This window comes from Lissotriton helveticus, chromosome 11 (genome assembly GCF_964261635.1).
Source record: "Lissotriton helveticus chromosome 11, aLisHel1.1, whole genome shotgun sequence".
Taxonomy (NCBI): Eukaryota; Metazoa; Chordata; class Amphibia; order Caudata; family Salamandridae; genus Lissotriton; species Lissotriton helveticus.
This window is the reverse complement of record NC_136072.1, coordinates 1,158,077,305-1,158,094,822: the sequence shown is the minus strand read 5'-3', so window position 1 is coordinate 1,158,094,822 and position 17,518 is coordinate 1,158,077,305. Positions and strand designations below refer to the sequence as shown.

At 48.8% G+C, this 17,518-nt stretch overlaps 1 protein-coding gene across 3 annotated transcripts in view; it reads right to left on the bottom strand.

Annotated features, from left to right (window-relative positions):
- Window positions 1–558: 558 nt before the first annotated feature.
- Window positions 559–17,518, bottom strand: part of LOC144792778 (uncharacterized) — a 408,979-nt gene continuing 392,019 nt past the window's right edge. For all 3 annotated transcript variants that reach the window (XM_078667974.1, XM_078667973.1, XM_078667975.1), the window contains exon 3: window positions 559–2,294. In XM_078667974.1, the coding sequence (XP_078524100.1) occupies window positions 991–2,294 (1,304 nt within the window). In that variant the 3' untranslated portion in view covers window positions 559–990. The remainder of the gene's footprint in view (window positions 2,295–17,518) is intronic.

The window sequence follows — 17,518 nt, the reverse complement described above, 5'->3', positions numbered from 1 at the left end:
CCCGTGCCCCTATGCTTCCAATTCTCAACTGAAGAAGGTTTATTATTTCATGCGGTGTGGAAATGCCCTATTACTGCAACATACTGGAAGGTTCTCGTTATTTCCATATTGGAAATAATAGAAAGGCTGCTAGAACCCACACCCAGGGTTGCATTGCTGGGTATCCGTTTCCTAGAGCACTTGGGGAGGTGGGTGGGGAGAACGTACCGCTGTGGGAATTGGAACTATAATTGCCAAAAAGGCATTGTGAAATACTGGAACTCTTCAACACTGCCCCCCCCCGCTCCCCTGCAGAATGGCGGTCAGCCATGGACAGATGCACAAAACAGGAAAAGCCTATATGTGTGGCATGAGGTTGCCTCTAAGAGCATCGTAAAATATAGAAAAAATGTGCCGGATGAAGGCAATGAAGTATGCTGTGTGTAGACTCTTGAGGTATCTGCAATGTCACAGCACTGTGCATGTTGTCACGGTAAATAAAAAAATCAATAAAATGTGGTTATAAAATAAAAAAAGATGTGTAGCTTTACTCATACATAAGTAAGAAAACAACTCAAAGACTAGTTAGAATTTATTTTAGGGGACCAGGTACAGATATGAATCAATTATTTCCTGCCCTGTAATAATAACATTGAAGAGGTTTTCACAAAAGTTTAAAGCATAAAAAGATGATCAACAGATGAGCCAGGAACACCGTGATTTAGTGCAACTGATGTATCCTAATCACAGTAATTTATCAAAACTCAAGAGAGATGCACGTACCAGGAAAGACATCAGATCATGCAGTGCAATAAATGCAATGGTCATTGTTGGCAATTCAGTGAATTTCTGGAATCCTTCTTCGTTTTTGGTGTTCAAGTGTTCAGGATCAAAGATGTTCGCATTCAGTTAATAGCCCTTCGGACCTAGACCATGTTTTCTGAATATCGCCAGTATGAGATGCTTCGGACAAACCAAGGGCCATTGTCCTTGTCTCTGTCACTAGAATGGTCATGACTCATATTCCCCTGCAGTATATTCATCCAACACGACTGTAGAACTCTGTTGTCTTCTCTTCATCTTGTGAGTTGCCTTCCCTAGTGTCTGTTCTTGTTTTCTTGGTTTGTCCTCATATGTCTGATCTTTTACAGGAAGGGTATTCATTTCGTCTTCCTCCAGGATGTGGGCGTTCACTTCAAAACTATAGTGCAGGGTTACTTTCTTCCCCTTAGTAGTGGCCTGCCCCATCTTTGCAATCTTTGCTGGTACATTCGGCATGTCCTTGTCTCTCTGATTTTTCACTGGTGTGGTCCTATATTCCTCTTCTACCATCCCTACCGTAGACCCCTGCTTGTTATTCTTCTGCCGTCTTTTGGTCTTCTGTGATTTACTAACCGGTTCTTCCTCAGGCTCATCCGTGTAGGTTAGATCTTCTTCTAGAGTTGCCAGAAGTTTCTCTTCTTGCATCAGATGGGAATTCAGGTCAGAGCTCTGTGTTCTAGGCACTGCCTTGATGGTGCGTGTTCCAACTGTTGGATTCTCTTCTTGTTCCTTTGGAAAGTCTTTCTTTTTTTGTTTTTTTACTGAAACGGTCTTTACTTTGTCTTCACGCATGGGCTGGGAAACATTCTCTATAGAAGAGCTGCGGGTTATTTTCCTCGCCCTGGCAGTAGTTTTCTCTACTTTTGGAATATATTCTTGCTCCTCTGACGTTTCCTCATACAACCATTCTTGTACTGCAGTGGTCTTTACTTTATCTTCTTGCATACGCTCAAATCCCACCATGTCAGAGGTAGGGTTTATTTTCCTCACTGTGAAAATAGTTTTCCATACTTTTGGAACCTCTTCCTGTTCTTCAGGCACATCTTCATACATCAGATCTGTTACAAGAATGGCCTTTATTTTGTTTTGTTGCACAGGTTTGGAACTCCAAAGAATGGCAGAGTTGCGAGTTCTTTTCTTCATCTCAATAGTGTTTTTCTCGACGTTTGCAATTTCTTCTTCTTCAGACAAATTCTCATAGGTTTGATGTTTTGAATGCATGATTCTTGTCTCTAGCATGTCCTCATCTGTCTGATCTGTTGGGTTCTGTAGTCTTCTCTCCAGCATGTATTCGAACCATCCAATGCTTGTTTTGCTCTTCTTCATCGTACTTTTTGGGCTCCGTAGTCTTCTCTCCGGCACATATTCGTACCACTCCACTGGTAAAATCTGTTTTTTGTTTGTTTTGTCAATGCCTGTCTTTTTCTTCTTCGTCAAGCTTTTTTTAATGAGAGTTGATTGACCGGTCTTTTCTCGACTTCTTTGTTCCGAATCTAACAAAATAAAAAGCATCTGTTAACATTGTAAATAACGACCAGGAAAAGACATTACTCTCTGACATAACTGTAAAATCAACACATGCTGTCTTCACTACATCATGTCAAACCTTGCTTCCTAACTGGATTTCAGTAGGGCTCAAATGTACAAAGCTCGGCCAAACCCGCGAACAGGACACATAAGCTTGGTGAAGCAAATTCCCATATACGTATGTTGTGTTTACACCAACACAGACCCCAGAGTAACCGCTGCTCCAAACTCAGTGCCCCTTGGTATTCTTGTGGGTGCTAAACACCTTGCGCCACTAAGATCGTAGAGAGAAAGCCAGCACGACCCATTCTAACTCGAGATGAAGCCTGTGCTCCATGGCCCTTCTGAAGTCAGATTGAGCACAATTCATAGTGAAAATCTGTGTTGAATGCTTTAAGAAGGGGAAGGGGAGTTAACAGGATAGGCAGCATCAATGCATCTTTCTAATATGTTATTTTACATACATCTCATGACAACGAAGGGCTGGGTACCTTCAGGATGCGGCAGTTTGAACCTGGTGTGTGAAATGTAGCGTGCCTCCTGGACCTGCAAGGTGGGATAACAACACAAACAAGCATTGGCATAGCCAAAGGTCTCGCCTTTGAGACCTTATGAATGTTTACCCATGCAACGGTTGATGTTGTTGCACCGAGGATATTGAGCTGCATAACTAAATACTTATAAGGTTCCAAAGGCGAGACCTATTGGCTATGCCAATGCTTATCATTGGACGTAAATGATAGGCTTTTTTTAATTAAAAAGTTAACAAATGCAGAAAAGATTTTCCTCAAAATGTGTGCGACGTGTAGTTTCGTTTTTACTGAAGGGTACACAATTGCAATGCATTGACCATTTAAACTGGAAATCTGGCAAATTAAAAAGTCTATTTTAATCTATTTCACTTTTGTGAAATGCATCTTGCCACTGTTAGCTGTTTTGCGGCGCTCAGCCAGAGAAGGATGCGAAGTGGAACCTCCTGAGGCGAAATAGCCGGGAGATAGCTGCACTTTGTTTTTAATATCTTGTGTTTTCCTATGTTTCTGCTGATTTTAAAAGCACTGCTTACCTAGGCTGCACAGGACTCGGTCCAAAGCTTACCGCACAGCTGCCCTCGCGCTGCCAGCGGATTTACAAAAAACGACCACGGCGCCATTGCCGGCGGGCTGATAGGCCACGCCCCCCTGGCGGCCACGCCCCCCCTTTCTCATAAAAGCATGTGTCAATACTGTACGCGCAGCGGACGGGCGCAGCGGGCGCGCCGTTTGCGCGCCAAAGGCGCGCCTAAGGCAAGCCCGTCTGCGCCCGTCCGCGACCGACCGGGGCTAGGGGCACTCCACCCTGCCCAATGTATCACCTACACGTCCTCCCAACTCCTCAGCCTCCAAGGTACTTGGTCTCTCCCCGCCTCTGTTCGTTCTCGCATCTCTTCTCTTGATTTGTCCTCTGCCCCTTCCCTCTCTTGTCCTCCCCCCCCTCCTCTCCCCCCGGAGGAGACGCCTGCCCAGCACCACCTAGGACTCTTTCAGCCTATTACCTCAATACCCGGTCAGCGGTGGCCCATTCACAGGAAATGTCGGTGCTGTTAGATCTCCACGCACCGGATCTCCTCTTTTTAACAGAAACCTGGTTTAGTGACGACTCCCTCCCCGTCTTACTGGCCACTCTCCCCGCCCCATACTATGCCCTACGTGCTGACCGTTCTGCGGGTAGGGCGGGGGGTGGTGTAGCGGTCATTACCCGGGCTGACCTCCCCTTCCAATTACTATCCTTGCCAGATATTGCTACAACAGAATACCTGGCCATTCGGACCACATCTATCACCCCCCCTCTCACTTGTTTCCTCACGTACCGCCCCCCTCAGTCACCTTTACTGTTTCTCTCCGAGTTCCAGGAGGTATTGGCCACACTCACGGTTAACAACTCCTCTATCTTATTATTGGGAGATTTTAATTTTTGGCCCACAGATCCAGCAGAATGTCCGTCCTCTAGAGAGTTTTCAGACACCCTCCAATCCCTTAACTTTGTATCCCATGTCCACTCCCCCACTCACGTCAAAGGACACATTTTAGATCAGATCTGGTCCCTAAATTGTCCGGTAAACTCCTTATCTATTTCACCTTGCACCTGGTCTGACCATCATCTGATCTCATTCTCCCTTCTTATTACCCCCACGACCAGGCCCCCGCTCCCTAAAAATGTGTGGGTCCGCTCATGGAGCCGAGTGGACCCTGAAAATCTATCCGCATCACTAACCTCTTCCTACCCCACCCTACAAGGTCTATCCATTTTTTCTCAGGCCACTGCTATTGAACAATGGCTCTCCTCAAGCTGTGATTCCATTGCCCCACTGAAGCGGGTAACTTCAAAGCGGGAGAAAGATGCCAACCTATGGATCTCAAGACCTCCAAACTAGCGGTACGCCGAGCCGAGCGTGCCTGGAGGAGGAATTACTGCCCCTCACTTAGATCTGAGTTTATCAGTATTCTGGCCAAATACAAGAAGGCCATCTTGACCGCCAAAACGGCCTACTTTTCCTCAAAGATCCTTGCAGCTGAGAACCAATCGAGGGAAATTTTCTCGATAGTTCACAATCTGGCATTCTCCGACAGGACATCTCTTAAGCCCACTCCCTCCCAGGATCTTTGTCACTCCCTAAATAATTTCTTCATAGAGCAGATTGCCATTATCAAAGCTAACATTCCCTCACCCTCCCCTTCCTTTGTTGACCCTCAGTGCCCCCCTCCCAAGGGACAACTCAATACCCTTTCTCCTCTGACCAAGGAATCCCTGACCTCTATAATTCCTTTTGTCAAATCTGGTTCCCCATTAGACACTTGCCCTGCGCACATCCTCCGCCATATCTATACCTCGTGTCCGGACCCCGCCCTCCACTTCCTCAATAGCTCTTTTTCTCAGGGGGTTGTAACCAGCTCTCTGAAGACAGCAGTTATTTTCCCTATTTTAAAGAAACCCGGTGCAGACCCTTCGGTCCCCGCCAACTATCGCCCCATCTCCCTCCTACCATTTTTGGCCAAAGTGCTCGAACGTCATGTCACCAGTTCTTTGAGCACTTTTGTGGAGGAGTATGGGGTCTTAGCCCCCCGCCAGGCTGGTTTCCGCCCCGCACATTCTACAGAGTCCGTAGTACTTTCGGTCCTTGATAACCTCAGGGAGGGCATGGATTCCAACCAGTCCCAGGCTTTGGTCCTCCTCGATCTCTCAGCCGCCTTTGACACGGTTGACCATACCATCTTGCTTTCCCGTGTCAGGGCGGCGGGGATCGGAGGCACCGCTCTGGTATGGTTATCCTCCTTCCTGAGAGACCGCACCCAGGCTGTTCGCCTGGGTGATTTTTCTGCGGACTTTCGGAGAGTTCAGTGCGGGGTCCCCCAAGGTTCCTCCCGCTCACCCCTGTTGTTCAATCTCTACATTGCCCCTTTGATTTTTTCATTACAGCAAATGGAGGTCGACGTATACAATTATGCGGATGACCTCCAACTTGTCTTCAATCTGTCTTCCTCCCCGGCCTCCATCTCGAACTTTCAGTCGATTATGATTTTTATCCAGGACTGGATGAACCACAATCATCTGAAACTCAATCCGGGAAAGACCGAGCTTGTATTGACGGGTGGTTCATCCAGTCCCTGGTCCTCACTTTTCTGGCCCCCTTCCCTTGGTCCTCCCCCGGTCCCTTCTACCTCAGTTAAAACATTAGGTATCAAACTCAATTCTCAGCTCACTCTTCACTCCCAGGTTAGTGCTGTGGTGTCCTCTTCCTTTTTGTCACTACGCACTATACGCAAGGTATCCCGCTTCTTTTCTTTTGATGCCCTGAAAATGATCATCCTGGCGATGGTCATCTCCCGCCTGGATTATGGTAACACTCTATATGCAGGTATACCTGCATATAGCTTAAGGCGTTTACAGTTAATACAGAACCAGGCGGCACGACTGGTATTCAACCTCCCAAAATCCCATCACGTAACACCCCTTCTCAAATCCCCCCACTGGCTCCCTGTCCGTGAACGCGTCCAGTTTAAGCTTGCTTCCATCATTTGTCAAGCACGACTGGGCATGGCTCCGGCTTTCATTACATCAGAGGTCGTTCCCTATGATCCCACCAGGGTACTCCGCTCTGCCTCGCAATCCCTCCTGATAGTCTCTCGCTTCCGGAGGAAGAAATGGGGAGGATCAAAGTTCTCGACACTTGCACCAATTCTATGGAATTCCCTTCCTCTAGAGCTTAGATCCATACCTCTCTACCCTCAATTCCGGAAAAAGCTCAAGACCTATCTGTTTGCCAAAGCCTTTAACTAGACCACTTGTTGTTTCTGTTTCCCATTTCACCTACCCTCTGCTATTCCCACCCTAGGGGTTTGTTTGTTACAGCGCCATGAAACCGCTGGTGAAAGAGCGCTCTATAAATACTTTTAAATTCAAAATTAAATTCAAATTCAAGGTGGTTGCACACAGGCGCTCATGGCACACCTCGGTATTTCTACAGATCCTTCTGTACAACCTCATTGAGGTCTTCCTGCAAGTGGTAGAGGGCAGGTATTAGTTGGTGGGCCGGGCTGCGCTAGTGGTGGGGGAATCAAGTGGCTAGGACCTTTAACAGGAACGGCTGAGTGACGGGTGACAATAATTCCATGCGTCTGACAGGTAGGAAAAATGACGGAACGAACGGTACCAATATATATTAGCCTTACAGATTGAATGTGTCCTTGTGTAATGTAACCAGTGCTCATGTAAAGCCCTCAAATACCTTCGGGTCGAGTTCGTACTATATAAATCTCCCCCAAAAATATTTGAGGCTCAGGATCTTGGATTCTGGACAATCACTTAATCTCCCTACCAAAAAACAATGTGTCCTTCTGTAACATAACTGATGCTCATGTGTACACGTAACTGGTGCTCATGCAAATCGCTCCAGTACCATTGGGTCGAGTTCGCGCTATTTAAATCTGCAACAACTAAAAAAAGCCAGAAAGTGAGGTCACTTGGCTTTGCCAATGTTTGTTTAGTTGCAATTTCGCCTCTGCAAGTTGGGGTTAGCAAATGATTTATTGTCCTATTGTTTGGAAACTCAGAAATCTAGATCCGCCAAATTTAAATGATTATCTTTTAGTATTCTAAAATATTTACTAGATTTTTAGAAACAGTTAAAAAACATGATACCCTTAACTGTTTAAGAATAGCACACGTTTAGAAAATCGCTTTTGAATTGGACCTTGATATTTATCGAAATATTTCAAAAACATGATCTGCTGAACTTTTGAATTTGACCTCCGCATACACCTTCTCGATACATTTCTGAAACCATCACCCTTTTGAGATGGCAGCGACAGCAACCGGCCCTAGAAACCCGGCTTCAGCGCCCTATATTTACATACACCCGAGGCCAGAGTGTACTACGCTGTGGGTGAGGCTAAGCGCTCAGCCAGAGAACCAATCGCAAGTGCTCCGGTGACAGACACGGTGAGTGTTGTGATGGATTTCGTAAGTTACCTTTGGCATCACTGTTTTTGCCATGGCCAAAGTACCGTGTTTGGTGCTGCTCTGCAGCGGGAAGAGAAAGAGCGGCAAGGACTATGTGACGGAGCTCCTGCAGAACAGGTAGGTACGCAACATGGAGGGAGGGGTACAGTAAATGGAAAAGGTCAAGTGGGTTCACGCTGGAAGATTACGAGAGAAAATGGAAAGAGGAGACTGAGGGATTTTGGTACAAACACGCCAGATCAATATGTAGCAATCGCACCGAAAAAAAGTGTTTCCATTTAGGAGACTCCAACAACTGATCACATGCCCACTGACAGCCCGTGACTCTGAGGGCAACCCCATTGTAGGAAGGTGGCTACCTGACTATGGTTACCCCAGATTTTTTGCCTTGTGTTTAGCTGGTTTTCGACTTAGTTGGCCTGGTTCCCTGCTAATCAGGGCCCCAGGCTATCTGCTCTCTCTGTAAAATGGATTCCATGTACCCTAGGTACATACCACAATTGGAAATGGACTCCTTGTCAGCCCCTGTACCATGCACTATAGGTGCTCAGGGCATAGGTGCCACCAAGGCCTACCAGGGGCTGCAGCATATCTTTTGCCACCCCTGGCTGGTTCTTAAATTGACACAACTGGCTGATCACTCAGCTGGGGCAAGATGGTGTAATCACCTCTTGCTTAGATATAGTATACCTATATCTAAACCTATATCTGGACACATATAAACCTGTGGGCCACTCCTATGGAAGGCCTTATCAATCCTGGAGGCAGAGTGCGTGGTTTAATGTGAGATGGAGCTCTAGCATGAGCTGAGACTGTCTGCAGCTATCGGGAACAACTCCCTAGGCTGTTCCGGGATAATGCCATACCATATACTATTAAGTGCATTATAATCCTCGCGGTTATATAGCAACTTTGGTTTGGCTTTATCAAAACATATCGTGTAAGGTGTCATACGATTTGGAATACTATCCCCTCGCCAGTTCTGGCGACGGGGATAGCATTCCACCCCTCTAGAGGGAGAAGACATGTTACTTTGCTGATATGCGGTTGATTTTTTAAAAGAGCCTCAGATCCACAAAATGGATGATTCTGCCACAGACACGGGTCTGACCCCCTGCAGCTGACCGAAACTCAGCCAAGGGGGCCTGGACAAAGGGTTTCCTGTCGCAGGGAGGTGTCACACCTCCCCAGACAGGAGATAGTGGATTGTAGCAGGGATGTTTGAAAGAAACCAGACACTGCATGGGGAGCACGAGGCTGCCCCTTGCATAATCCGGCCAAACCGGTTCTGGGGCACACCAGCCCCCGTCCCAGCGCGGCCTGGATCAAAGGAAAGGGGTGTACCCACCCCCTTCCTGGGTCCCACCCATAGGAGGGGACCTAGCAGGTAATCCAGCCCCCTAGATTGGTATAAGAATGGGAGCAGTGCCAATGCACTTCAGATTATCCTGATGAAACATAAGAAACGAAACTCTGGACCCTTCGACATCCTACTCAACGTAGAAGACTGAAGAATCTCCCTTGTGGTCAAGGAGTGACCACCCTGTGCAAACAGGCACCATCCAGCACATCGACGTCTGCTTTGTTGCAGTTCCCGCCGGAACTCGAGCGACAGAGATCGACGACATCAAGCTTGCCTGCCTTCTAACAGCCCGACCCACAGTCCCTGCAGAGCTGAGACCCGTGGAGGCGACCGGAAGCGTGGGGCACGCCATCTTGAAAAGACCACGAGACGCTGACCGTGCAGCCCACGAGTGACCCATGAAGCTGTACACCGGGGTTTGAGAAGCCCCAACCCTGAGCCACTCTTGCACCGAAGTTCACCCCTCTACACTCAACGAGTGGGGCGTGGGGCCCTTCTGCTTCTTTTGGCTCAACGCGTTGTCCCGGTCACTTGCCAGCTGGCTTGTGGCCCCTGTGCCGGCGAAAACCGAAATACGACTTGTGATTCTGGTTGCTCCAGATTTACACCAGCTCCCCTGAAAAGGAGCCCCCACTCTGACCCTCCTGGTCCGACTGAGACGCAATCTTCCAGTTCCGCGTGGATTGCTTTTGCGAAGTGTTGTTTGCTCCAATCTTGAAGCCGATAGCGCCGACGGTGAAAGCCTACGTGGGACAGCTCGTGACCCGCTCCTGGACGTCGCAGATGCCCCAGAACCCACGTGGCAGCGGAGAGAAGCTCCTCGACAACCACCTGATTGCGCCCGACATTGCCTGGTTCCGTCCTGGTTCCACCCTGGTCACTGCTGAGTGACCCAGACTCTGTCCCCTCTGCTTTCAGGTACTTTACGACTCTGATCCACCCTTGGATCACACCGGACACTTCTCCTTCACATCGCCTGCAGCCTCTTCAGCTTCAAGCACCCAGAACCTGCACGACGAAACCCGACGCCACTTCGACCCTATGCACCCGCTTCCTGTGGGTGAGGTAACATTGCAACGCCGGTGTTCCCACACTGGTACACACCTCTAGGGTCTGTGTCTAAAGTTTTGTCCTTCTAGGTTCAGCGGAATTATCCTAAAACTCTATTTGTGTAACTTTTACGCACCACTGACTTACATTGGTGCATGCGTGTGCTTTAAGCACTGCACCCTAATCCCGCGGGCTTTTCCCGACTTCAGCATTGCTTGTTCCGACTGCTCCCAGCGATTCCCTAGGCCCTAGGCCTAACCACTGTTCGATTGGTATCTCTTATACCACTTTCTTAGTATATGGTCTGAGTGGCCCCTCGCCCTCATCCATAATTGTGCAACTTTGTATGTTATACTGTGCTTTTGATTTAAAGCTTGTGCCCCTTTGTTCATAAAGAGTACTGGGGATTATTTTAAGAATAAACACATATATTTTTATAATATATACTTGTGTGGTGTCCTTTCATTTGATATTACAGGACTGTGATTGGTAAAACAGCTCGCTTAACACGACCTCTTGAGTTAAGCCTTCAAGGCTGCTTAGTATATGCTACCATTAAGATAGCTTGTCTACAAGGTTGACTTACAACCAGACACCATAAGGGATAGTTTGGACTGATACAAGGTGGTTCCAGAATTGGAAACATCATATATCAGGCCAACTTCTCACATTGGTGCGCAGCGGTGCGGATTTGAGCTTGCTGTTGTTTTACAATTGCAATCTTTTTATCAAATTGAAAGATCACAACAAGTACCTTGGGTACATATAAATCAAAAGCTTAGCATATTTAAGTTCTACTGAACTTAGTAGTTGTAGAAAAGGGAGTAGCACACCCTGACTACAACTCACTAGCAAGGTACAGTAGGAAAACACTTAGTGTAGGTAAGTGCACCACTTACACCTCACTAGAGTCATGTCTGGCACAGGTGAAGCTCCAAGCTCTCTGCCTGTGACAGTTGACCTTACCCAGGCAACTTCCAGCTATGACAAACTTAGCCATAAAGACGTGTGTGCCTTGTGCATATCAAGAGGGCTAAAAAGGGGCAGAGGCCCCACCGTTCCTACCCTGATAGCCATTCTGGAAAAGGATGACTTAGATAGGGCGAGTGCAGCTCCCTTAGACTCAGGAGATGGAGTGAACCCCCCTGTAACTGATACCGCTCCAGAGGAGGAAGAAGAAGAGGAGGAAGAGGAGGAAGAGGACTCAGAAGTAGAGGATCCTGAAGATCAGGATCAGAGGGGTAACCAGGTTATAGTTGCCAGGCTTCACCAGGCCAACTTAGACCTACTTGGGAATGGAGAGGGCCAGCACCTCCCCAGATCCCATAACATCATTCTCCCAGGCAACAGAAGAGTGAGATCTCCAGCAGGGGACTCTCATATTTCTAGTGCCTCAAGAGAATCTCAGAGAGGAATGACTCCCTCTCAGAAGAAAGAGCATGAGGCAAGAATGAGGGCTGTCAAACTCCAGATAGAGAGGGAGGAGGTAGCCCTGGCTCAAGCTAGACTTGCTTTAGCAAGGGAACAGAAAATGTGTGGCTTAGATGCCACTGGTGGCAGCAATATTCCTAGAGAGAAACCCAGGTCCTATGATAGTAGAAACCTGACAAAGATTGTGCCCCCCTACAAGGAAGGGGATGACATCCACAAATGGATGACTGCTCTGGAAAGAGCCTGCATGGTACAGCAGGTTCCTGAAGAACAGTGGGCTGCAATCTTATGGTACTCCTTTTCTGAGAAAGGGAGAGATACGCTCCTCACTGTCAGACATGAGGATGCAAACAATTACAAAGTCCTGAAGAGTGTTCTAATAGATGGGTTTGGCTTAACCACTGAACAGTACAGGTTGAAGTTCAGAGACACCCAGAAGACACAGACACAGGACTGGACTGATTTTGTAGATTGTGCTACTAAGGCTCTGGAGGGTTGGCTACATGGCAGCAAAGTACATGACTTCACAGGATTGTATAATTTGATTATGAGGGAGCAGATCCTAAGTAATTGTCAGAACCAGCTCTTACACCAGCACCTGGTGGACTCAGATTTGACCTCTCCCCAAGAATTGGGAAAGAGGGCAGATAAATGGGTCAGAACCAGGATTAGGCCTACGAATCAGGACAATAACCAGAAGAAGGAGTCTACCAAGCCTCAAGAAAAGGGTGAGGATAAAAGTAAGGAAAAGACTTCCCCAGTGCCCCCAAACTCCAAGAATGGGGGTGGGTCCCAAGACACTTCTTCAACTCAGAAAAAACCTTATTGTCATGCCTATAAACAGGTTGGGCATTACAAAACAGACAACTGTTGTCCCAATAATGGCAATAAAGAGAATATACCTCCAAAGCCAGTTCCAACACCTCCTGTTACTGTCAGCAGTAATCCCCCAGGAAGTGGGAGCACACCCAGGAATCTGGGTGGGTTTACTTTTGGAGCACAGGTGGACCCTGGCCTATCCAGGTCCCCATCACCCAATAATCTTGTTTATGAGACTGGCATGGGGTTTGCCAACTTCTCTGATTGCCCAAATACCTTGAGCAAATATAGACAAGAACCCATCATCAATGGTTTGAAAGTTGAAGCCTTTAGAGACACAGGGGCTAGCATCACCATGGTGGCTGACTGTATAGTCCCCTCTAAGCAACTTTTACCAGGTGCCACATACCAGGTAACAAACATTGATGGAATCCAACAAATCATCCCATGGCAGTAGTAAGTCTCAGCTGGGGAGGTGTCACTGGCCCAAAGAGAGTAGCAGTGTCATCAAACTTGCCTGTAGACTGCCTACTTGGTAATGATTTAGAAATCTCAGCCTGGGCTGAGGTTGAACAGGAAACCCATTCTAGAATGGTAAATGCCAATGGAAAGGTTAGTGGGGCTGTGATGGCTACAGCCCCAACCCAAGATGTCCTTCCTGAAAAGGTTGGTAGGGCTGTGCCAGACTCAGCCCCATCTTTAGCAGAAGCTCTTCCTAAACAGAATAGCAAAGCTGTTATGATAACAGCAGAAACCCAAACTGGGTCTCCTCCTGAAAAGGTTGGTGGGGCTGTGATGGCCACAGCCCAAACTCAAACGGATATGTGGTTTGTGAAGCCTGAAATGATGGATCACTCCACCCAAACTGAGAGCATGGAGGAGGAAGAGAAATCTCCCCCTCACCAGACATTAGGACAGGATCAGCCTCCTCAGGGAACTGATCTTACCCCTGATGAAGGAACTGCCCCAGAGGTTGTTAGGCCTGGCCTGACAGAGCCTCTGATGGCAGTGGACCCTTCTCAGGTGGGACCCAGTCTGGAGCAGGTAACCTGCCCCTCTCTACCTTGCCTTAGTCAGCCCAGGGCTGCAGAGAACAAGAAGGACAGTGAGACCCAGAGGGCCCCCTGTCAAATAAAGCACCCCCATCAACAGATTAGGGGCACCAAAACTAGTAGCCCTAGTGAGGTGAAAACTTTAAACACTCCTGAGGGAGCCCCCTTAAAAATAGTTAGGGACCTCCCACAGATGGATTCTGTTGGGCACAGCCAAACCTGGGACCCAAAGGGCCCAAACCTGAACTGTCCCTCCAGCAAGCCAAACAGAGGGACCCAGCCTCCAGCTTTAGGTAGCCAGAGGTTGACCCTGAGAGCACAGTGCAACTCAGTTGAAGAAAGAAAGGCACACATGGTGGAAGATAATTGGAGGAAGCTGAGCCCTAAATTAGTGGAGCCTCACTTCAATACTCCATATCCAAACCAGCCTTTAACTTTGCATAATCACACCCAAGGTAGTGATTCCCTATGGTGGAGACCCTCTAATACCCCAAGGGTGAGGGATTGTTTAGTGGACCATGAGACAGGGGGTACCCATGCTAGTGCAGTTACTTCCTTATATGGCCACTCAGGCAATATAGGCTTACCTGGCCAAGGATAGCCTTATCTCCTTTCGTTTGGGGGGGGGTTATATAGGAAGGTGGCTACCTGACTATGGTTACCCCAGATTTTTTGCCTTGTGTTTAGCTGGTTTTCGACTTAGTTGGCCTCGTTCCCTGCTAATCAGGGCCCCAGGCTATCTGCTCTCTCTGTAAAATGGATTCCATGTACCCTAGGTATCTACCACAATTGGAAATGGACTCCTTGTCAGCCCCTGTACCATGCACTATAGGTGCTCAGGGCATAGGTGCCACCAAGGCCTACCAGGGGCTGCAGCATATCTTTTGCCACCCCTGGCTGGTTCTTAAATTGACACAACTGGCTGATCACTCAGCTGGGGCAAGATGGTGTAATCACCTCTTGCTTAGATATAGTATACCTATATCTAAACCTATATCTGGACACATATAAACCTGTGAGCCACTCCTATGGAAGGCCTTATCAATCCTGGACGCAGAGTGTGTGGTTTAATGTGAGATGGAGCTCTAGCATGAGCTGAGCCTGTCTGCAGCTGTCGGGAACAACTCCCTAGGCTGTTCCGGGATAATGCCATACCATATACTATTAAGTGCATTATAATCCTCGCGGTTATATATCAACTTTGGTTTGGCTTTATCAAAACATGTCGTGTAAGGTGTCATACGATTTGGAATACTATCCCCTCGCCAGTTCTGGCGACGGGGATAGCATTCCACCCCTCTAGAGGGAGAAGACATGTTACTTTGCTGAAATGCGGTTGATTTTTAAAAGAGCCTCAGATCCACAAAATGGATGCTTCTGCCACAGACACGGGTCTGACCCCCTGCAGCTGACCGAAACTCAGCCAAGGGGGCCTGGACAAAGGGTTTCCTGTCGCAGGGAGGTGTCACACCTCCCGAGACAGGAGATAGTGGATTGTAGCAGGGAGGTTTGAAAGAAACCAGACACTGCATGGGGAGCACAAGGCTGCCCCTTGCATAATCCGGCCAAACCGGTTCTGGGGCACACCAGACCCCGTCCCATCGCGGCCTGGATCAAAGGAAAGGGGTGTACCCACCCCCTTCCTGGGTCCCACCCATAGGAGGGGACCTAGCAGGTAATCCAGCCCCCTAGATTGGTATAAGAATGGGAGCAGTGCCAATGCACTTCAGATTATCCTGATGAAACATAAGAAATGAAACTCTGGACCCTTCGACATCCTACTCAACGTAGAAGACTGAAGAATCTCCCTTGTGGTCAAGGAGTGACCACCCTGTGCAAACAGGCACCATCCAGCACATCGACATCTGCTTTGTTGCAGTTCCCGCTGGAACTCGAGCAACAGAGATCAACGAGATCAAGCTTGCCTGCCTTCCTACAGCCCGATCCACAGTCCCTGCAGAGCTGAGACCCGTGGAGGCGACCGGAAGCGTGGGGCACGCCATCTTGAAAAGACCACGAGACGCTGACCGTGCAGCCCACGAGTGACCCTCGAAGCTGTACACCGGGGTTTGAGAAGCCCCAACCCTGAGCCACTCTTGCACCGAAGTTCACCCCTCTACACTCGACGAGTGCGCCGTGGGGCCCTTCTGCTTCTTTTGGCTCTACGCGTTGTCCCGGTCACTTGCCAGCTGGCTTGTGGCCCCTGTGCCGGCGAAAACCGAAATACGACTTGTGATTCTGGTTGCTCCAGATTTACACCAGCTCCCCTGAAAAGGAGCCCCCACTCTGACCCTCCTGGTCCGAGTGAGAAGCAATCTTCCAGTTCCGCGTGGATTGCTTTTGCCAAGTGTTGTTTGCTCCAATCTTGAAGCCGATAGCGCCGACGGTAAAAGCCTACGTGGGACAGCTCGTGACCCGCTCCTGGACATCGCAGATGCCCCAGAGCCCACGTGGCAGCGGAGAAAAGCTCCTCGACAACCACCTGATTGCGCCCAACATTGCCTGGTTCCGTCCTGGTTCCACCCTGGTCACTAGCTGAGTGACCCAGACTCTCTCCCCTCTGCTTTCAGGTACTTTACGACTCTGATCCACCCTTGGATCACACCGGACACTTCTCCTTCACATCGCCTGCAGCCTCTTCAGCTTCAAGCACCCAGAACCTGCACGACGAAACCCGACGCCACTTCGACCCTATGCACCCGCTTCCTGTGGGTGAGGTAACATTGCCACGCCGGTGTTCCCACACTGGTACACACCTCTAGGGTCTGTGTCTAAAGTTTTGTCCTTCTAGGTTCAGCGGAAGTATCCTAAAACTCTATTTGTGTAACTTTTACGCACCATTGACTTACATTGGTGCATGCGTGTGCTTTAAGCACTGCACCCGAATCCCGCGGGCTTTTCCCGACTTCAGCATTGCTTGTTCCGACTGCTCCCAGCGATTCCCTAGGCCCTAGGCCTAACCACTGTTCGATTGGTATCTCTTATACCACTTTCTTAGTATATGGTCTGAGTGGCCCCTCGCCCTCATCCATAATTGTGCAACTTTGTATGTTATACTGTGCTTTTGATTTAACGCTTGTGCCCCTTTGTTCATAAAGAGTACTGGGGATTATTTTAAGAATAAACACATATATTTTTATAATATATACTCGTGTGGTGTCCTTTCATTTGATATTACAGGACTGTGATTGGTAAAACAGCTCGCTTAACACGACCTCTTGAGTTAAGCCTTCAAGGCTGCTTAGTCTATGCTACCATTAAGATAGCTTGTCTACAAGGTTGACTTACAACCAGACACCATAAGGGATAGTTTGGACTGATACAAGGTGGTTCCAGAATTGGAAACATCATATATCAGGTCAACTTCTCACACCCATCCATCACAGGCATGGTCTCTCCTCCCTCGCAATTTTGCACGAATTCCACACCAGGAGCAGTTGAATCCCAAAGATGACTAGGTGCTGAGGCGGGGCCCCAGCCCCGGTAGTTATGTGGGAGTTCAGGCACCCAGGGCTGTCGACGCGGACCAGACCATACCTCCTTCAGCTCCTTGGCCACGTCCTTCAAATCGTCCAGCACCAGCTCCAGGTCATCCACAATGGTTTTGATCTGCTCCTTCACCTTGGTCTTGGAGGCTTGCTCCTCTGCTGGCGAAGAAGGGGTCCCCTTGGACGTGGCTGACATCCTCGGGATCCAGGTCAGCAGCGAAGCCTCGGACGTGGGTGGCGCTCTGCCCCGCTGCTCTGCGCCCGGCTGGCGCTGCCCCTGGCCTGCATGGTTCCGGACAAGTCTGACACTAAACCCACGCGCGGCTGCTGTGGCCCTCGAACCGAGATACTCACGGTTTTCTGCAGGGGGGTTTTCCTGTGTGTGATTGGGGTGAACTCTGCCCTTGCTGCAGTGTAGCTGCTGCTGGTGCCCGAGGAGCTAATGTACCTGAATGGTGACGGCACAGCCCACGGCCTCACCCAGAGGG